Source organism: Cheilinus undulatus, linkage group 4 (genome assembly GCF_018320785.1).
Source record: "Cheilinus undulatus linkage group 4, ASM1832078v1, whole genome shotgun sequence".
NCBI lineage: Eukaryota > Metazoa > Chordata > Actinopteri > Labriformes > Labridae > Cheilinus > Cheilinus undulatus.
The window spans coordinates 25,348,443-25,371,106 of record NC_054868.1 but is presented as its reverse complement, the minus strand read 5'-3'; the positions used below and the strand labels follow the sequence as shown (position 1 = coordinate 25,371,106).

The 22,664-nt window shown below is 38.8% G+C and overlaps 1 protein-coding gene across 2 annotated transcripts in view; it reads right to left on the bottom strand.

Moving 5' to 3' along the window:
• The window catches only part of pkn1a (protein kinase N1a), a 90,573-nt gene that overhangs the window by 6,228 nt on the left and 61,681 nt on the right, over positions 1–22,664 (bottom strand). For both annotated transcript variants that reach the window (XM_041784724.1, XM_041784723.1), the window contains exons 5-17: positions 22,275–22,395; positions 12,339–12,484; positions 11,593–11,806; positions 9,816–10,010; positions 8,745–8,854; positions 8,505–8,648; positions 6,614–6,689; positions 5,278–5,413; positions 4,948–5,032; positions 2,033–2,112; positions 1,084–1,159; positions 571–662; positions 45–221 (exon numbers count right to left, since the gene is read on the bottom strand). In XM_041784724.1, coding sequence (XP_041640658.1) covers positions 45–221; positions 571–662; positions 1,084–1,159; positions 2,033–2,112; positions 4,948–5,032; positions 5,278–5,413; positions 6,614–6,689; positions 8,505–8,648; positions 8,745–8,854; positions 9,816–10,010; positions 11,593–11,806; positions 12,339–12,484; positions 22,275–22,395 — 1,652 coding nt within the window. The remainder of the gene's footprint in view (positions 1–44; positions 222–570; positions 663–1,083; positions 1,160–2,032; positions 2,113–4,947; positions 5,033–5,277; positions 5,414–6,613; positions 6,690–8,504; positions 8,649–8,744; positions 8,855–9,815; positions 10,011–11,592; positions 11,807–12,338; positions 12,485–22,274; positions 22,396–22,664) is intronic.

Here is a 22,664-nt window from a genome sequence, read left to right as displayed (position 1 = left end):
GGACTTTTCAAACTTTCTCAGACAAATAATCAGGCTGTACATACACTGCTCGCGGCTCTGTGAAAACGTCTGTGTGGATGTGCATCATCAGGTCGCCTCCTGCTGTGTACTCCATCACAAAGCACACATGCTCTGGAGTCTGGAAGCATGCAAACAGGTTGACCAGGAAGGGATGGTGTGACATGTTCACGATCTCAAAGATGCGCTTCTCGCACATTAAACTGCATGAGGAGGGAGAGTAGAAGATGCAAGAGAAGAGAAGGCAGATGAAAGGTTAAAAGATAATTAACAAGAGAGATGTAGGTGGATTAAGAAGATAAAAGAGACATGGAAAAGATTACAGTTTGAAGATATAAGAAAAAATAGAAGGGAAAATGAGACATTTAGAGATAATTAGATCATAATTCTGGTTGATGGGATGCCCACACTTATCCCACAGATAAACTGTAATCACAGTGATTTAAATCTCAGCAGCAGTGATTAAATACAGTGATACACATAATTAGAGCTCAAAGCTGAAAAGCAGCAACTAATTAGACAAACACCAGAACAAAACAAGTAATTACACACCTCTCCACCTCATCACGAGCAATAATGTCTCCTTTCTTCAGGGCTTTGATGGCGTACATCGTGCCAGTTTTCTTGTATTCAGACAGCAAAACCTGCAGTTAAAGAATACAAATTTTACTTCAAATAAACTTTAACAAAGAACAGAGACTGTTTTAAGTTTATCCTAAAGGCAATAAAAAAAAGAAGGTTTGGATTGCATGAATCAAGCCTCCAAGCCTAACTCTTGCTGTTTACACTCCTGTTGTGAGAAAAATACTTGATCAAACCATGCATACAAACACCGCACTAGATGACATAAGAGCACAAAAGGACAATTCATAAATTGTCCTTTATGCATGGTTTTCTGCTTGCTTTTTTCTCCCCTTATTTCTAGGAAACTGTCAGAATGAAACCTTTGTTGAAAGAAGCTCATGTGAGGCTATTTGGGTTTGTACTGGCATTAAGGGCCCTGATTTAGTATCTGTTTAACACATGAAAAAAATTACATTATAAAATTAATTGGTCATAAATTACCTTCCCAAAGTGTCCTCTCCCCAACACAGCAATGAGCCTGAAGTCTTGCAGAGACAGAGGACCTTTCTTCTGCTTACTGGAGAAAAACAAACACATAAGTAGGACACTAAAAACAAAAGACTTAGTATGATAACATCTAGGATTTAAACTTTATATGAATCAGTGATTTCCAAAGAATAATAGTGTAACTGTCATTATATGGAGCTATTGCGTTCACCAGACTAACAGACATGTCGTTAAATACATCTTTTGAACACCTAAGTCTCTTAAGATCATCCTTGAGGACAGGTTGGAGGATGTACCCAATGTGAAAACATTTCCTTCAGGCATTCCTGTGATACTGTCTTCACAAAAATAGGAAAAGGATTAGGATGGGAAATATATCACCATTCCTTTTCCACACGGTCTTTGATTTTCTGGGGAAACGTTGTATCCCTCAGTTATTTATGCCTGTATGAAACTGTCACAATTAACAATACAATTCTCGACTTTCACAGTGATCTTTGACCACAAAATCCTTTGTAAGTGCATTTGAGAGTCAAAGCGAAAGTTTTAGCAAGACTTAAAGAAATCAATTTAAGGCATTCTTGAAATATTATACTCAAGAATTTACCAGCACACACACATATAGATGGAAAGACAATGTGAAAACATAAATCTAAATGCTGTGGCAGAAAATCAAACAAACTTCCGAGAATACAACAGATTTCTTTAGACTGATGCGAGAATTAAATGGTGGTGGGAAGGCCTGTTTCACAGCTGACATTTTGATGTCACCATTAAACTGAATAAACAAACATCATTTGTTAATATTGTCATATTTTTGTGCAATGAATAATCAAAATTTTTGAGGTGAAACAATGCTATTAAGTATGGTAGAAACAATATCAAAGAAATTTACCACAGGATAAAAAAATGAATACATCTGGGTGAAAACGTGCTTGTATACCTGCTCACAGACGGGGTTCGGACAGGGCACTCAGGGGTGATGTCTGGGGGGGAGAAGGGCTCGATGACTGGCGGTCGGTCCTGATGAGGGACGTGTGAGGAAAGACACAAAGGAGAAGACAGAGAGACATGCAGAGACAGGAGGATGCAAGGAGACAAGAGGAAGGACAAGAGACACGTGATTTCATGACAACAGTTCGGTTGTGACAGAATGAACATTTAGAGCTCATTCTCAGGACAGTACCACTTTAACAGGGGGTAAAGGTGTGGACTGTCAATTGACATCCTGTCTCCTCTTGACTTGATCCCACTGAATGAAACCATGTCATAAGAAATCCTAAGAGTGCTCACTGACTGCAAATTAACAACTAAAGATAAAACCAGATTAACTCTATAAAACTAAATCCCTTCTGTTTGCATCACATAAAAGACTGCCTCTTGCTAAATAACAATGTCCAGATTTGTTTTGCTTTTGGTAATATCAATTTTGTCAAGCGCCTAGTCATATCTTTCTCTTGATTTTATTACTTTGTATATGCCACTCTTTACTGCTTTTTTGCTTCCTGTTTCATGTATTTGCACCTACCCAGTTTTCTTTGTATTCTTTGGTCCTCTTGGTCTTAATTCATACCAAGTATAACCTTATTTTGCCTTGCCTTGTATTTTCTTTTAAAAAATTTTAGCCTGTATGTCAAAGCACTTATCTAATAATTTATAAAAAAGTGTGTTTAGATTACTATAACTTTTCTTTTTTTTTTTTTTTAAGATTTATTTTTGGGCCTTTTCATGACTTTATTAGATAGAGGACAGTGGATAGACTCGGAAACAGGGAAGAGAGCGGGGAGAGACATGCGGGAAGTGGTGCCACAGGCCAGACTTGAACCCGGGCCGCCCGCATACATAGCGTGCACCTTAACCACTCGACTACCAGCGTGCCCATAACTTATCTTGTTATTTACAGGGAACACCAACTTTTGTTGCAGTGTTTCACTTCAAAATAAATTAAACCTTGACCTAAATCACGGCTGCTTTGTCTTATAAAAGACAATTTTAGTGATTAAAGTGTCTAAAATGTTCATATGAAGCTTTACCTTTATGTTAAACACATATTCCCATATTTGCAACAAACCAAATTGATGCTCTGTCCTTTTTCAGACAGCTTTCTCATATAGGGCTGTTAAAGAATGAATAAACTTTCACACAAATTCATTATTCATCGTCAAAGTTTCACCAACAGTGTTAAAAACTGGGTTCTGAGTAATCAGTCCTGTCAGCACTGATCTTTTTAAATCTAGCACCCACTACCTCTGATGTGTGCACCCGCAGCTTCTTCTGCAGAGCAGGGAATCCACAGTAGTATCTTAGTCACATTATGAAGTAGTTGTTATATCCTGGTCTCTCTGTCATGCAGTTAATATAGTTTAATCATTTCAATATGCTGCTGTTGTAGCTTGGTAATTTAATAATGAAACTACTAAATCTTGGTAGCTCATATTGCCACTAATGAATTTTGGTTACTTTTTTCCCCAATTGTTGCATTTTAGGCATGATATAATGTTGTGATTGTGTCTTGTTCATGCTACAACTATTGCCTTCCTGTAGGTTGAAATTGCTGCTATTGCAACCTGGTCAGTTTATGATAATGTTTTGCACTTCATATATCTCATAGAATACAGTTTATCTGTGGTTTTATTTATCTAGTGGTTTAGGCCTCAGTATCTGGAACCAATCTATCAATTTAAAATACATCTGTGAAAATTTTTGACAACTTTATTACTTTTATACAATTGTGGGACTATGGGTGGAAATTGGCAACTCACAAAATCTGGTGCAACCATGTTTTCATTTTGCTATGCATGAATGATCATTGTCATTGCACACTGTCCCTTGATAAATAAAATACACCAAATATTTCATTCTTCCAAAAGCTAATAGGCTGGATTTACTACGGTCTACCTTCCTCCTTAACTAATACATCATCATTTCCTGTGCCTCCTCTTTTTTGCCCTGTTTACATCTTTTAATAGTGATGTGTCTTGAGCATTTAAAAGTGACTGTACTTCAGTATATTCGTCCATATTATGGATAACAATACGTATTCAGTGACGAGCTTATATCAGAACTCACTTCTTTGCCTCTTATGCAAACAATGGTCACTTCAACGGTCAAATCATTTCCGTGGCCATCTTACTGTGGCTTGATATCCCTACATGCTGTCCCCTAATAAAAAAAACATTGAAATAATAAAATTACAAAAGAAATAGTTGCTGTGTGCAGCGAGTCTGGATGGTAAAAAAAACTGTTTAGCAAACAAATCCTATGGGGGGCTTGTCAGACTGAAAAGACAACTCAATTCAGGGAGTCGTGATGTGTCAGTTGTGGATGAGCTGGTTCTACAAGCTGGTTCCTTTTGTGGGCAATGAGAGCCAGCTCCCATTTGAAAGATTGTTTCCTTCTTTCCCCGTTTTTGTTGCAGTTTTAAAGATGTAAAAAGGGTAAAATGGTGCCAAAAAAAGACCTGTTTGGGATAAAGACCAGCTCTTATTACTGACTGAGCCAAACAGTCAAGGTCTCTAAAAAAAAGCTGCTATTCCCATAATTACAAGCAAAGCAGGATGGACATAAATAAAGCCTTGCTTTATGTTTACAAGCAGAATACTGCGGGTCATGTCAGTTGATGGGGCAGTTGTTAATGCTTGCCAGTATGCATTGCATCTACACAACCTATCCAGTTCAGATGAGGGCACCCCAGGCCACCTCCGTATGCAGTCTGAGGTATTTGATATCAAATCGTTATCAGTACGCAGTCTGAGGTACGTCCACACAAAGCATTAAGGATTACCACTTGGTATCCGAATGCTCAAATCGGATATACATCCCTGTTAATGGATTGTGTGAACAGGGTGTCTGTCTCACCGGGGTATGAGTGTCCATGTCTCTCTTGTAATCTCCCCTCATCGGAGAGTCGCTGTCCAAACTCAACTTCTCCACTGAGACCTCCCTGAAAAATTCACAGACACACAAACAGACAAACAACATGATGATGCAGACAGACAAATGACGACAAACAGAGGGGTTGTTAGATGTGGGGCAGAGAAAGCATCACATGCTTTAAACTTTGCCAGGAAACACAAGGAACGAGGTTCAAGGAGTGCCGCTGTGTTTGATAGCACAGTGAGACTGACAGCTATCAAACAATCCACGCAGATGTTCCATAAGACTAAGAGGGGTGTGTATGTGTCTCACCCAGAGTTAAGAGTCAGGCTGTGTGCATGAGGACTGTAGGTTCCCGAGTTGTTGGCGGTGGGAATGGCATTTCGAAGCAACCTCACCCATGTCCCAATATCCACGTTCATCTGGCGAGCACGCAAGAAAGCTTTACCTGGAAACACACATTAAGAATTAGTACAGCATGGGATATTAGATATTTTTCATCAGATCTTATTTAAGCCAGGGTTCCTACAAACTTTCAAGAAATGTAAGACTTTTTAAGACCTTTTTCAAGGCCTGAACTCAGAAAAATTAATACCATTCTTTTGTGTGGAAAATGGTAAAATATGGAAAGCATGTGAGATTTTTGGTGCACTGAACAGAGCTCAATTGTCTGGTTTAAAACACTGTTAATGAAATGTCAATTGATAGAGGACAAAGACATTCTTTGGTCATAAACACCCAAATTTGATGACTTCTGGCACATGTAATGTCTCTTTCTATCAATATACAGCACAGTGATACCAAATAGCCAAAAAAAAAAAAAGATTTTTAAAAATGTAATAGTTCAAGGAGAAAAAATATTTGAAAAAGACTCTTAAGACTTTTTATGACCTTAAATTTAAGAAATCCAGTTTAAGACTTATAAAGATTTACAGGAACACTGTTAAACACCTATTCAAGGCTCCTGAAGGCTTATTCATTATTCCTTTTAACACTTAACAGACTACCACAATGCCATAATGCAATGTAAATTAATAAATAGGGGCACCAAATATCATGCTGTCACAGAATCGATATGAATCTCTTAAGATTTATTATCAGCAGAGCTGCGTTTCAGTCCTGTCATGGAAAATGTATGGAGAAAACCTCCATTGTCAAACATTTAAAAGTCCCACATTTTCTGCAGCTGAGACTACTTTAGAACAACAAAAACTAAACAAGTAGGAGTGTTTTTGGATTCAACTTACTCTACGAAAACCCCCCAAATCTGGAAGCCAAATATACCAATCCCTATCAGTCACCTTAGACACAAAATTATTTTTCCAAATCCAGCTTAATGCCTTTCTTAAGTCCTTCTTAATGTTGTTTTATAAAGCATTCTTTCTACCTTGTATTTGATGTGATCACCATAGGGAAACATAAGGGTTTATTCACCACTAGATGGTGCTGCTGGCTAAATTAAAAATCTCTTCTGAGCAATAATGGTTCTCCCTTTCTAGTTACTTTTCTCGCTTTATTATTTTTTTAAGCAGGCTGTAGTTTATGTTGCTGTAAACTTCATTCACTTGGCCTGCAGATCAGAAAAACACTCATATTAAGCATCTGCCTGTTCCCCAGTTGTTTCCTCTCTGCTCCATCTTGTCCTCACCTTGCTGCTTAGAAAACACCTTCTTCTGCCTCTGGAGACGAGGAACTCTCTCTATGACTGGGTTGAAGAAGGTCACCTGGGAAAACCACAGAAACACAAGATGAAAAAAATGCCATCAACACACACACACACACCTACACACACCCCCAGACACACACACACTGTGTTATCAGACATCACAATCGGACAATTGAGCCTTTCAGGTATGATAAATCAAAGCAGCATTTTCAGCACAGGTGCATTTGACAGCTTGTGTGTGTGTGTGTTGGGTGGGGGTACGAACATGAACACGTTTGAGTCTGTGAGGTTATTTGTAGTTTTTAAAGCATCATGCATACTGATGTATCTGTGTACTAAATACAGCAAGTTCATTTTGTCTTCTTATTCTAAATCTAATTTTTGGGTTTCTTTTTTCAGACAACTAATTGTAGTAGATGTTTTTTTTTTGTTTTTTTGTTTTTTTTACCTTGACATGTTTCGACTGTCATCTGCAGTCTTCCTCAGTAGTGTCAGCTGACCGCTGTGACGTGTCCTTACATGCTGTTCTAAGCTGCAGATGACTGCATGTCAAGGTAAAAAAAAAACATCTCCTACAATTAGTTGTCTGAAAAAAGAAACCCAAGAATTCGCATCTGTGTACTGTTTTTTTTTTTTTTGGTTAAATCTATAAACTAGTCAGCTTTGGTATGTTTTAGTATTTTTTAATCATTCTGTGGCAGTGTTGATAGACACTGTTTGCCAAATATTTTCTGACAAAAAATAAAACTAATTGCAAAATAAGGCTATTACTAAAACGAATTTATTCCTGTGAGAAAGTAGAGTGGGGTCTTGATGAGCTGAATTAGCATAAGATCTGGATACAGATGCCAATTGAATACAAACCAGTGAACACATTTGCCACCATTTATTAAACGTTAAAACAGTATGAAAGAAACCTCTAGGCTTGAGAAGCTTCTCTTCTTTGTTGTCTTACATGAACAGGGATGCATCTGCTAAACTCTGGTATTGGCTCTTTTGACAAATATCTGCATGAATGAACTGATGTCAGTGGCAGAAGTTTATCTGTTGTGTCACAGCAATTTAATGCTGGCATTCAGTACATCTATCTCCTGATTCAGAGAAGAGATTTATTATTGACATAAATAAACTCTTATCTGTTGTCATGGTGAAACATGACGCTATCGGCCCTAAATAATTATAATGGGTCCATCTTTAATCATGAATATATAAACCATGACTGGATAAACTCATGATATTCAAATTAAAATTGTTTTCAGTTATCACATTTTATCAACGCCTGGTCATTAATATGCTGTAATTGGCCAGATACGCTAATACATGGACCCTGTCATGGATGAAATCAGCACCTGGATCTGCACTGGTTTCTACACCAGACTGAAAAATAAGGGACATTGAGACTAGTTCAGCTACACTAACACAGTAGCAAGGAGGTTGTAAAGCAGCTCCAATCTCAGCTTTGTTCAAAGGGTGACAGATTTTGGGAATAAACTGTTGATACTAAACTGTAATCATGGCTGAGTGCCAGACAAAATCCTTCTCTGTACATTGACAAACTCAGTTAAAGCATATGCTAGGACTATAGCTTACAGATGTATGGGGCAACTGTGACTCTGTAGGCAGAGTCGGTTGTCTCGCAAAGGAAAGTACATGGGTTTGATGCCCAACTGCCACAGTCATTGTGTGGCCTTAGGTAAGACACTTAATCCCAATTTGCTCCCACTGCTGCATCAGTGGTGGCCAATTCAACCACAATCCCATGTTCTGTATGAGAAAGAACATTGACTGAACAGTGTGTTAAACTGACTGTTGGGGGGATTCAGGCGTGTGAGTCTATTCATATCAGGTTGTATGTTTGTGTAAATGTGTGTACCTCTGCCAGCAGCAGGCCCTGAGGCTCCAGCTCCAGCTGAACTGTATGTTTCTGGTTATCCAGGAACTCCTCCAGCTTCAGGTACTTCAGAGCGCACAGTGAGCGGTAGTCCTTCCAGTAAACAGCAATCTCCATCTCCCTCGACTGAAACACACACAACACTTGTCAGACATTAATGAACTGTGACTTCACTAACATGACACATTCATGCAAGCTATGTCCATTCGTGTGTTTACTGACTCTTTCCAGCTCCACTGTAAAGGTCTGATCCCACGCCTGTTCTCCCACAGTCCTCCATGCAGTCTGGCCCACCACTGTGTTATCCAGCTTCAGCACAGCACTCACCTCCGCTACACACACAACCACACACACATGAGTAAAACAGATTTCCTCCATAGGTGACATTTCTATACAGTATCTGGCCCTTCAGCTCTGACTGCTGTGAAAATAAGAGCTACTCTGTGTTCACGCTACAATAATACAGGCTACTATTGATTAATGATGGTCATTAATTTCCTTGGAGACACTGCAGAAGTTGCAAGACCTTAAAGAAAGCTGGCTGTGAGCTGCACACTCAGGTTACTGAGGCTATTTAGCAAAATATGCTGATGCTGCTGTGCAATTATGCGTGAGCTCTGCAGTGCCCTACCATACAAATGTAAAGTGAAGGAGACAAACAGCTCATATACATAATAAAATACAAGAAAGGCCTTAAACCAGTGGCTCTCAGCTGTCTGGCCTCAGACACTGCCTCATTTATGAGAAATCTTAACCCAAATTTCAGAAAATTTCCAACCATTCAAATCCATTTGATGCAAAATGTTTTAATTTGGACTTTTTTATAGAAAAAAATGCACTTATGATTAAAAACAGAACAAAATAAACATGCTTAAAAGGCACATCATCACAAAAATCCTGGGGAAACGTGCATGCAGACATTGTATATATCACTGTTTCCCATGCTAATGGAAACTTTATAAGATTAAGGTCTAAATAAATCAGGATCTAAAGAAAACAAACAAAATTTACTTCATATCATGGCAAAAAGAAGTAAAAGAAGTAGAATTAAAAATAAGGATATATGTCTACTCAAGGCTTCCGTCCATCATAGACCCTGTAACCCACTTTTGAATCCCGACCCACTAGTTGAGAACCACTGCCTTAAACCTTCTGCTGAACAATATTAAGCCTTAACTGCTTTAATAATATTTCATACTGCAAAGTACTGAACAGCAGTTATTGTTTTATATGGATATATGAAAGTCCTATTGAAACACGCATGTCCACTAATCCAACCACTGAACCACTTACAGCAGAGCTCGTCTGTCTTGCTAGGAGTCTTCCCACTGACTGAGCCGCTCCGTCCGTACAGTCCCTTACTCCCTCTCATGAAGGACCGGGTGTCTCCCGGGCTGTAGCATGGAAGCATGACAGCAGTCCCTTTATTCCGACCAGGAACCGCCTCTAACAACCCCACACAGCCCAGCAGCTTCACCTGTAAGGTCCCTGAAGTCAGAAGGAAACAAGTCAGCCATTTAAAGCTGAAGGCAGAAACACATGTTGGTAGATAAATTAATCAAGACTTAAGCATCTCTGGATACAGAAATAAATCTGCATTTACTAATCGACAAAATAATGCATACATGTAAACTCTAATGCCTACTCCTTTAAAGAGACTTTTGGTTGGACAAAAACAGCAATCATGATAAGCAACCTAAAAATCCATGCCAACCATTATGCACTCTGTACACAAAACTAAAAGACTACAACTACATGAACTAAAACTCATGTAGATATGTGTAAACACAGAGTGGCATATGCTAGAGCTAGAGCTAAAATAAAGTTCTACATTTTACTTCATTTCACATTTTACATTTTGTAAAACATATGCGGACATGCATTCATTCTTCTTCTATAAATAAATATGTGGAGCAAATTTAAATCAATCTTAATGGGAAATGTTACTCTCAGCCCACAATTTTTGTTAAAACACAGGAAAATCACATTGCTCTTTAAAGCATCAAATGCTTAAGGTTCATTTGAACTGATGTGTTCTTTAAAGAAAGGAATGACCTGATTTCATACTGCAGTGTTATGTCACTATAATTTACTATCAGCATCCTTCTAAAGAGAGTTTTGGGGCTTTTATCTCTTGTTAGATAGGACAGTGGTAAAGCAAGAAACCAAGAGACAGAGAGGAATGACATACAGATTGAGCCACAGGCCAGACTTGAACCAAGGTCACCTGCTTGGAGGACTACGGCCTCAGTATACAGGGTGCAACTGAACTGCTCAGACATCAGTGCTTTTCACTTGTATAACTTTAAGTAAAAAATGCATGTGTATACCCTAACATATTTCATACAAATTGTGTTAATGAATAAGTTATACTGTCTTCATGTTTTTTCCATAATAGTTTGGATGTGATGATTTGTCTAAAAAGGCTGACCACCAGAATACCTTGGCTTTGAAAGATGAGCCTGAGGTATGCAGAGTCAGTGACTATTTTTTCCAGAGCACTTTGTAAAACCTCACAACTTGTATTCTCCTTGACATCCTTTTTGTTGCTTTTATTTCCTTTTACATCATCATGCCGCTTGTTCTTCCTTAGACTGTTTTTTCCATTTCTTTCACCCTTTTTCCCCATGTCTTCTTGGATTCTTTTGTTGAGTTTTTTTTCATTTGTTTGTGTAAATGCTTTATGTTATCAAAACAAATAAATAAGTAAATAAACTCCTGTTTGAAGAAGTGTTATAGTTTGTTATGATTTATAAAAAGGTGAGACTTGATCCTGAAACCAAGTTGGTTACAATCAACTAATTTGACTTGATTTGTTGTTTTATTGGAAAAAAAAACGTCTTATTGATAATTAAAAAAGCTCCACAGATACTCACAGAAGACCTTAGTTTTTCCTCATAGTTTCCTTTAGTAGCTGCTCGTTAGTATATCATTACATGCACAGTTTGAATTTGTACCTCTAATTAAAATACAGTTAAGAGATCATGGATACTGCTCTCTTTATTTTTGAGTGATAGCTTTACTGTAGATCCCTCTCCATGTCTGCACAGCTTTGCTTCATTTGACGTACCAGTGAGAGGTGATGGTTTGTTGAGGGTGCTGTACTGGTTGTGGAGGTAGGGGGCTCCGTGGCGTGAGCTGAAGGCAGGAGAAGAGGCCAGTACTAGCTCCTCTTTGATAATGTTGGCTTTGGGATGGTCCTCTGGCAACTCTGCAAGACGCTGGTCCAAAGAGTCCCTCAGCAGGTCTAAGTGCTGAGATGCTTCGCTCAGACGAGATTGAGCCTGCAGAGCAAAGTCACAGAGCAGCTTTTATATACACAGACATCCACAAACGTCAAGAAGGGGATCAGTCTCTCTTGACTTATCTCAGCTCCATTTATACAGTGAGACACACTAAAAGTATAAAAGTATAATTCATCAGAAATATTGAAACAGGCTACAACTGCAATATACTTAAAAAATCCTCTGATTCAATTTTACCCTTTGAATTTGAAATAGTTCACTTATTGCAAATATTATCCTTAGATTGGAAAAAAACAAACAATTAAATGACTGTTTTAACAATGGACACAGCAGAAAAAGTTCTTAGATGGTGCTGTAAATATACTATTTTGCTATTTTAGATGCCATTCAGATGATACTGAATGCAGAAAAGATTTAAATGAAGCTGAAAAGGTGATAGTATCCTCTGTCAACACTGGAGCCATAATGAGAAATCTTATCTCATTCAGGCACCTTACATAAATCATGCAATTTGAATTAAATGTTACAAAAGTAGCATACTTGTAAAATTGTACGATTTCTCAAGTCTTACCTCTGACAAGGCTTTCTTGTCTTGAACCTTACTGGCCCCCAGGAGCCGTAGCACATTTTTGGCCCCTTCAGCGACAGCATGTTCAACCCTGTAGTGATGTCTCAGTTCTTCAATACGCAGCTCCACCCCACACATGTCATGGTTACCTGCAGAGATCGGATGGACCAATTACATCAGATTGAACGTTGCTTTAGGATGCACTCACACAAGGCCCAGAGAGCATGGTTACCTTTTATACAAATGTCATCATGTCAAAATACAACTCATACATAGGCTTGCTCACTGATATTGACTACTTTTGGTCAGATATGGCCCTCTTAAGCCCACTTCAGATCAAAGAATTGGGAAGATTTGGTGTGAAGGTATTGTTAATTTTGCGGTATCGCAGTGACAGAAGCGTCTTCGTGTTGTCGTGGACATGTGACAGTTTTAACCAATAGGTCTTTAGGGCAAAAAGAGAAGTTTTTTTAGTGCACTGGCCTTGTGTATCCATCATCCTTTGCGCTCCACTTACTCGCTTGATCTAACAGCACAAAGATGGGGGATGCTACGAGTGGTGAAGGTAGAACCGAGTGACAAAGTTTTTGAGAGGCTTCAGTGACTTTTAAACCCAACGTGTGGAAGCATTTTGGTTTCCAAGTGTCAATAAATGAGAAAGGAGAAAAGGTGACAGACAAAAACAATATGCAGGCACTGCTGGACACACTTGAAAGGGAGCATGAGTAACATGAGGAGTCACTTGGCAAATCATCTCTCTGGGAAAAAGACTCTTAAGGAAGTGTTCACAATCCAACTTCCCCACAAAAGCCGAAGGGATCAACAGATCACAAGCTATGCTCAGTGGTGAAAAATGAAGGTTTTAGAAATTCATTAAACATGTTGGAGTCAAAGTATAAGTTTAAATTTTTTTAAGCCTAATGCACACCTTTTTGAACATGTGTCCCTCATTGTGCAAAAAGGTGCTGGCTAATAGATGCTGATATCTTTATTAGCTGTTTGGATCCTTTTGTTTTCTTTTTGTTTGTTTTTTCAACCTTACCAATGACTTGTTACCAAGGTATTATTGTACCATGAGATTTTGAAACAGGCAGCTGTTGAAGTATCAGTGTGCACCTGCTTTGACCAGTCTTGGAGTTTTGAAAGCAGAGTAACATAAATCCCTCTCTTGGGCATGATGAAATGAGGTTAATGCCTTAATGCATGTCATGCATTACACAAGAGCCAGGTAAAGTGAACCTCAGCAGCATCCAGAGAGATGCACAGCCTGTTAATGCTCCACAGTGATCAACTTAAATTGTACCTTTGACTTTGAATGCTTTCCAATCAATACCCATATTCGGTCCATCTCTAACTTTGTATAATGCTTTATCATTTAGACATAGACAAGTAATTTTGGCACTTTGTAATATTTATTCTTTTGTGTGTCTGGAAGAGTTTAAAGAAAAATATCAGTCATTGCAAATATTTTGACAAATCATGGTCTGCTCCTATACTTCAACATGGAAAAGTTGTTTTAGGAACTGTATTAACAACGACAAAAGACTAAATGCAAATACAAATGTTGGTAATAATATATAATATATAAACTTCTTAACCCAGTCACTCTCCAGTGTAAAATAAATGCCTTGTCATAATAAACCAATGTCACTGATAAAACACTCACAGTTTCACAGTTTATTTCAGCCATAAAGTGTAAAACAATGGTAGCAGTTACTCGACTGAAGCTGCAAAGTGGGCGTAATGCTTTCAGTCAAAAGAGTAAAACACACTCAAGCTCCCTCACGGACAAAAACAGACAGGAGGTCAGCCTCAGAGTCGCTACCATGAAGCACAATTACAGCTAAGTGGTTAGCTTAATGGCCCAGTAGCAGGTTAAACAGTGGGAAACAAATGGAAACAATTGAGTACATAGACATGGGGAGAGGAGAGGTGAGTCGAGGTAGGGGAGAGGAAAATAGGATAAATTGCCTTAAAAAAGGTGCATTTGACATTTAAATGTCGGGTTAGAAGGGAGGAAGGACAAAAATACACAAGGGAGTGATTAAAAATGATTTTTATGACTTATGAGCTGCTTGAAAAGCTGAAAGAGACAGGAGGAGGGAGCAAGAAGGAGAAGAAAACAGGGCTGGGGAATGGATGTGGGTGCTTTTATCTCCTAATAAGGTGTTCTGCCTGAAGCCCAGACCCTGCTAGATGACCCCACCACCGGGTGTGGTGCCTGGAGACTGTCTGTCTGTGTACACTATACACACAACCCCTGTGTGTGGTTTTAAATATGGAGAGGCAGATTAACCAAGAAAGAACCACAGACCACGACTTCATGAGACACAAGCACAAAAAATATAGAAGGAAGAAACTAAAATTGAGGTTTCCTTAAAAGGTAACAATCTGTGGAGTTATAGTGCAAAGACAAAGACTTTTCAATAGACATCATAAACGTGGAAAAGGGAGCTCAAAGTAGACATAAAATGGTTTTATTTTTTTGTTTCTGGGATTTCTATATTACCCAGAATGCAACTTAATACAGAGATTTCAGAGAGCTATGCCAGTAGCATGTAAATGTAGTCTCATAGTGGCATTGATGAGGACCACTCAGCTGACTCAGACTTCATTTAATGGGATTTCATTCTGTACATACACCACACTTAAGATGAGCTTCAAGTATGAATGAAAACACCTTTTTTACCTTGACCTTACACATATTTTTCTTAAAGGGAAACTTCAACATTTTGGCAAATTCACCCATTGCCATAATTCCTAGAATCTTAGAAATAGGTTCGTTTCCTTTAGTTGTCGGTACAAGCTTTTTTTTTTTAAACTGGGGGGACCGATCTACCAGCTGCACAGCTAACACTATGGAAGCAGACGGTATTTTTTGCTTTCCCTCATCAAACTCATCAAATACACAATCCAACAACTCCAAAACGCTCTCGTGGACAAGTTGTGCCCTGTACATTCTCCACGCTATGAAATAATCATGGAACATTACGAGACAGAGATGTTTTAAAGTTAAATGCAAAGCTGGAACTAAACTCCAGACATGGTTGCTGCACTGTGTCACTCCGCCCAGTGGTGTACTCAAGAAATAGTCCGGAGTATTTGCTTCATGTGTCGTAATGTTACATAATTATACGTTATCATTTCAAAGTGTGGTGAATGTGCAGGTCACAACTTGTCCACGAGAGCGTTTTGGAGTTGTTGGATTGTGTATGTAATGAGTTTAATGAGGAAAAGCAAAAAATACCGTCTGCTTCCATAGCGTTAGCTGTGCAGCTGGTATATCGGTCCCCCCAGATCTAAAAAAAAAAGCTTGTACCGACAACTAAAGGAAACAAACCTATTACTAAGACTATATGAATTATGGCAATGGGCAAATTTGCCAAAATGTTGCAGTATCCCTTTAAGCCAAGGTCAGACTACATGTTTTCAGCATGATTACAGCCTGACCTGACAGTCAGGGGGATTTTGGGCCCAAAAATCAGTTGTTCCATCTCATGTAATCTGTTATAGTGAATAACAATCAAGAACACATCTTAGATGCCTCCCAACCTCCCAACAGAAAGTCTAGCATGTTTGATTTTGTCCTCCCTTCAACAGTTTGTTCTGTGACATCAGTGACACTGACCAGTGAGAGCACAGAACGATCTGCACATGTAAAATGTAAACAAACCAAACAGCAAAGAAAAAGTGATGAAGTTGGTGCTGTGACATGGAACTATGTGACAGAAGAAAAGCTTGTCAAGCTTTTAAGGCAAGGTGTGTGTCTTTACGATGATCACGACCGACTGAAAAATAGAAATGGTGAGGAGAAACTGCAAACACACTTCAGTAAACCAGTGAGTCACTGCTGTTAGCATTAACATCAAGCTAGCGTACCATTCATGAATAAGAAAATTAATACAGTACAGAATAGTAAATACAGTATATTTGTTACAGTCTTATTTCCAGGTGTAGTCTAGCCCATCCATCCTTCCTAATGTCATCACTTCGGTCACAGTGATCGATCATGTACCTCTGTATAGTCTGTCGTGTGAACAGGAAGTTGAGATGCCTGTTTTCCCACCAGGGGGGCATGATAGTTATTTATAATAGTTATTCACCTGTCCTGAATGGCAATATCACCTTGCTACATCATATAATGCAGAAAAAGTAAAAGAACATCCCATTAGTCACTATCTGATTGCACCTGAACATGCATGAAAAGATCTATGCACATTTAAAACATGCTGATGGTTTTTACTTTTCCCACATTCACAGTATAATCATTTGTGAGTGTCTGGTTGTGCCGTTTGTGTGTAAAAGGGATTTTACATCTGTCGGCCCTTCTGTTGGTCGGCAGGATTATCTGGGAGTCCTTTTTTGTGTGAACATAATTGATTGTGATAATGTGCCAGGTGGGCCATTACACAAGCTTTGTATCAGTCACTCACACATAAAACACAGAGATGCTCATACACTCTTCAATGAATCAGTACTGGCCCTCTTCATCTTCTTCCACATAAAACTAAGGCAGAGAGATGTGAAAACACTGAGTCTGCTCCATATTGATCCGTTTATGCTGCTGTGGGTCTGCTGTCTGGTGCTAATGCTCAGGACTAACAGTTTCAGACATGCAGAGACAAAGAAAACCAGATCAAATGAAGAGAGATGAAAGAGAGCATCCTGTCAGTGCCAGCTGACCACGGTCATAAAAACACTCATATTTGAAATTGTGCAGTTTTGCAGGCTGTGTTTGAAATTAACAGGGCATCTCATTTTTTCCAGACAGCTGAAAGAAAAAGGTCCGGTTGGGTTTATAAACAGCATCCACCTGGATGTACAGGACCTCTGTACCAAGTATTTGCTCATATTACAATGACTTGTATTTTGAGAGGATACATGGCTATCATGTATTTCTTCACAGTTTAACTTAATACTGTATACTGACCTTTTTTCAGGTGTAATCAGGCCTGCCCCTCCCTATATGCAGACTATGTATAGCCCGCAGGGCCTCATCACTCAGGGGGGGCCTCACTTTGAGAGTTTTTTCTTCTCTATGTCTCTGCACATCAGGCTGGTGTTTGTATGATAAATATGATCAAGGAATGTATACACAACACTGACCAAACATAAACTTTAACTGGGCGTCACACATTAGTAAATGAACCCTCAAAACATCTATTTTTGGGGGGCAGTGATGGGGGCCTCATACTAAAGTCTGCTTAGGGCCTCACTTAGGCCAGGGGCAGCCCTGGGTGTAATGCTGGGTCTTCATGTTTATGATAGAGATTTTTTTACACATTCTTTTTAATGTAAAGTTTAACTGCTTTATTTTAAACAAGTGCATCTGAAAGTCATAATTTCATTACTTTGTGATTTATTAGTAAGTTAAAAGAAAATTGAAAGATCTAGAAGTACATCAGATCATAGAAAATGCTAGCACTTGACATCAAGCTGAAACTTTCACTTGATTGTGTTGCAAGACAGGAAAACGAAGGAACAACCCAATGCTGTTTGATGTTAGATAAAAGTAGGCACATTAGGTGGGAACTGGTTGAACACTGATGTTAATAAAAGCATCTTGGACTGAGCTGTTGATGAGTTTTTGGTAGCACTTTATTTAAGTTACCTAGTAACTTTACAGTGATAAGTGGTAATTATCATGTAATAAGATGGCATTTTACAAAGTCACAACTTCGTAATATTAGGTAAGTATTTACCTATTATCAAGTAATTCCACTTAAAATTGTTTAAATTCTCTTGTAATTGGGTGGTATTTTATCGAGTAATTTCTTTGAAATAAGATGACGATTTTCTACATAAATTGCTTGATAATTCCAAAGCAATTTGTTTATTTTGGCCCAAGTAATTTTTAGGGGTAGATGGTTAGGGTTAGGGTTAATGGGTTAGGGACAAGAAAAGGTTAGAGTTACCAGAGAACTGCCAAAATATGACAAGAATTTACTTGATAAATAATTATTATAACTAGGAAAAACATTTCCTTAACCCACTGAGGTCTAAGGGTATGACCTTGATTTTCACATTTTTTTCAATTCACCTTTAAGGTACTTAAATAACAAAATACCCACGTGTTTTATATCAAAATTTTCAGGACAATATCAGCTTTATGCATGTCCAAGAGGACTGTGTAAAGAGTTATTTTAGCTGAAAGGCTGAATTTTGAAATCTGATCTTTGAAAAATTTTCTCTCTTGTGAAAAGACACCTTCATTCATTAAGACACAATGTTTTGGTGCTTGAAATAGGTGAACCAAAGTCTAAGCTTCACAAAAGTAGTGAAATATATGAATAAAATAACAGGTAAGTGCAGAGAACATGTCTAAAACTAGAAAAGCACTCAGAGAGCGTAGACCTCCGGCATTAGCCCTATCTCCCAATAATGAAGAAGCCTTTAAAAACATTCCTGGATCTGTCCCCATGCGCCCCCCACCACGGCACTTGCTGATTACTCCCTCCCCAGTGGGGTGGAAACATGGTGAGGCAAAGCATTGGCTTCGCTACGGTGGACTGTCATGTTGGAAGCACTGCCTGCCGGTGCCAACAGATGCAGTGACAGTCTCACCCATGGTCTCACTGGACGACTGGAAGTCATGGCAAAGGGTGAATATTCCTCTATTCCTCCCAGCTTTATCAGTATTCTTGCTACAATTCGCTGTCTTTCTCTCTGTTACGCTCCGACTCGTCCTCGACCAGGCTTTCAAACTCTATAAACTCCAAAACTTTGAACAGAAACACTGCCAAAATGCTGCTGGGATTGAAGTTACTCGTGTCCACCATCTCCTGGTGTAAAGTGGTAACAGCACAGACATCTACCATAGCCCTATCTTCCAATAGTAAAGAATCCTTTAAAAACATTCCTGGATCCAGATGGTGATCCGGATCACTCCTAAAATCTAATCAGTTTTTCCTTATGCCATTCTGATTCTCTCCTCTTGCTCCTGCCTCTTGCTTTACCTCACCTGCAAATACTGTGATGGGAGGGCTTTAAAGATCCCAGAATGCTAATTGGTTGGCAAAAGTTAATGAAAAAGGATTCAACCAATTATGTATGCGCAAATTGACAGACAAAGGACTCATCCAATGACGCACAGTTAGAGGTGACAACATGTGCCAATTGCTCTCTTATTGGACCTTCAACTCTGGCTGTGAATCACATGGGACGGCAAGTGAGGGAGGAGGAGAAAGATGAGATTTTCCTGTTCATCAAGAGTCAGAACTGCCCTCTACGATGTGAAATGACAAATGTTGATAAAAACAAAGCGAAAACGTCGCGGACACACGGCAGCACGTGGGCTGACCTCAGAGGGTTAATACTACCATGTTTAAGAGTTTACAAAATGCAACTTATTACAAGGGTTAGCGAGTTTTCAAATATGATGCTTTAAAAGGAACCCTGCATAATTAGACAAGTTTATCTTGTTGGATATATATTTGCATCTCTCAAATGTATATTGGACTAAAAAACTCACTGAATATCCCAGATATCTGCAGTTTGAGTAGATTTGAGCTCATAAACTCACCAGGAGGCCGCCATGTTTTGGTCCGTGAGACATCACAGTGCCACAGCGATCTTCGCCGTTGCTATCAAGGTTTTTCAGACATTTTTTCTGCTTGCAGCTGTTGCTGCCATAACAGCTTTTACACCATACATGAGTTTACTGCGTGTTGGTTTTGTCTCCCTACTGTCAAAGCTCTGTCATTCCTCCTCCTTTTACCCACAAAACTCTCTACAAGTGACTGGATACAGTGTATAGTGGAAGCGTGCCGGGAGCTTTTCAAAATAAAAGCAGTATGTACCGCATTTTCCGGACCATAAGTCGCACTTTTTTTCATCGTTTGGCTGGTCCTGCGACTTATAGTCAGGTGCGACTCATATATCAAAATATATATAATTTTACATTTTTAATGTTAATTCATACTGACTGACATGCACAAGGAGTAAACATTACCGTCTACAGCCGCGAGAGGGCGCTCTAGGCTTGTGACAACCATGGTGACAACTATGTGCTATATGCTCCTGTACCACTGAAAAATGAATGAAAACGGTAATAAAGCCACAGAAAGAAAGTTTAGAGTGAGTGAGAAACTTATGAGGGACTGGCAAAAAGCAGAGGTTACTCTTGTTGCAATGAAGAAAACAAAGAAAGCTAATTGCGGGCTGTAAGGAAGATGGCCAGAGCTGGAGGAACGAGTACACAGATAGGTGCTTGAACAACGTGCTGCCGGGAGAGGCTTGTCAACGGTGCAGTTACGTCTCCATGCCCTGGTAGTTGCCAAGGAGAGGAATATATATGACTTATATATATTTTTGCCTCTTCATGATGCATTTTTTGACTGATGCGACATACTCCGGAGCGACTTATAGTTCAGGAAATACGGTACATACAAACAGAGTTTCTTCTGAGAAATGCTAAAGTGGACTTTTACTTTGAAAAGTACAAACCGGAAGTGCTTTGGTTCTGTGTTTATCTTTACCTGAACCGTGTGGAAACAGAAAGCTTTATAAAGAGTAGAAGTTTGCAGAACAGCTTTGTTAAACAGATGCGTTTAGCTCATGGCCTTTATCTGGTTCATCAAGAAACTGATGTCAAACAGATTCTGCAAATGTGGACATAAATATTTGCTACAAGAAGGTAAGTATGGCTCTGCATTTATTGTTTTCCTGTCTAGATGGACAGATAACTGCTCATGGTGCAAATAAAAAATAGAAGAGACCTCAAATTTTAGAATTCTCCATGCATAAGACGTGCTGTGTCTCTGAGATGCAGCAGTAACTCTGGCTGCCAGTCTGCAACAGCAGTTTCTGCATAGGAATGGCGAGCTCTGGGGGACTGTGAAGTCACAGTGCATGGCTGCCTCCTGGTGAATTAATAAACTCAAATTACTTAAAAGGCAGATATCTAGTGTATTTTTTCATTCAATATGTATATGAGAGATACATACATCTATCCAACAAGATGAACTGGTCTGATCATGCAGGGTTCCTTTTAAATCCAGCTATGGCAAAGACTGAAGGCATTATATTCTTCATCATGTTATTCTTATGAACACAACACAAAAGTTCATAGAGTTCATCGGTCAAAGGTCAAGGTAATTTGATCTAGTGTTCCTCCTTTGCTTGTGATGCCATATTTCAATAACTTTTTGAGGGATTTGCTTCACACTTTTAATTAAACATCTAATCTGACTCAAGAATGGACTGGCTAGATTTTGGGGTTCAAGGGTCAAGGTCACTGTACCTCATGTTAATTCCTTGCTCATAAGATTTCTATGAATCCCACAGAAACCTCCCCAGCCCTTTCTCTTTACTCACCACCAGGCTTTTCATTGTCTGGCAACTAGATCACTCTCAAAGGCATATAACCACCCAGTGGGAGTTTTAGTTAAAGCGTATTTTCCAAAGATTTAATGTCCTTTCCTAACAATACCGCTATGGGGATCCTGTGACTCTAACGGGCAGTAATATTCGCTAGAAGCGGTTAAAAACTTGGCTTGGCTGTTGTCTCACAGTAGCTAATGGGTTTTAAAGATAGTGCCAGAATGTTCTCTATCACTTTCAACTATCCTTTCCGTTTCAGATCAAACAGGAAGCAATGAAATTATATTGGATATCAGACACTGTAAATACATCCAGCTTATGACCTGTAAAGCAGAAGTAAAACATAACTGCCTTTGAACTTCTCAACTTGAGCATGAGGAAAATGGCCACTGTGTGAACATTGTCAAAGGGCCAAATATGGTACACAATGATTAAATCATATTTCTGTAAGGAAACAGTTTCCGTTGTGTTTATGGACCGAAAATTTGTTTCAGAGTCATTGGAACTCAGAAGTTTATCAAAACCCACTTCAGTGTGTGTGTTTTTAAATCACTGCACTACAAAAGCATTATGTATTTATATATTTAGATTTTATTCTGGGCGGCAGCTGAAACTTACCCTGTGTGTCATCATTGTGCTCAGTCGCCTGCACAGCCTTGCGAATTTGCATGCGGATGATGTCAATTTTGGTCTTACTGTCCTGTAGCATCTGCTGGGCCGTCTGCAGCATCTTCTTATCCTGATAGGAGTGAAGGTACGATAAAGAGCAAATTACAAGACAAGATCAGAAGGAATTTATTACCAATTTAACAGGTTAACTTTAGTAACAGAAATATGGTTTCTTCTGATTTATATATGAGTTTTAAACTTAAATTTTATGGCAATTGTTCTGTGGAATAAAAAGAGAAGTACAGGTGCACCTCAAAAAATTAGATTATCATGAAAAAGTTCAATATATTTTGTCACTCTTTTCTAAAAGTGAAACCCATATATTAGATAGACTTGTTA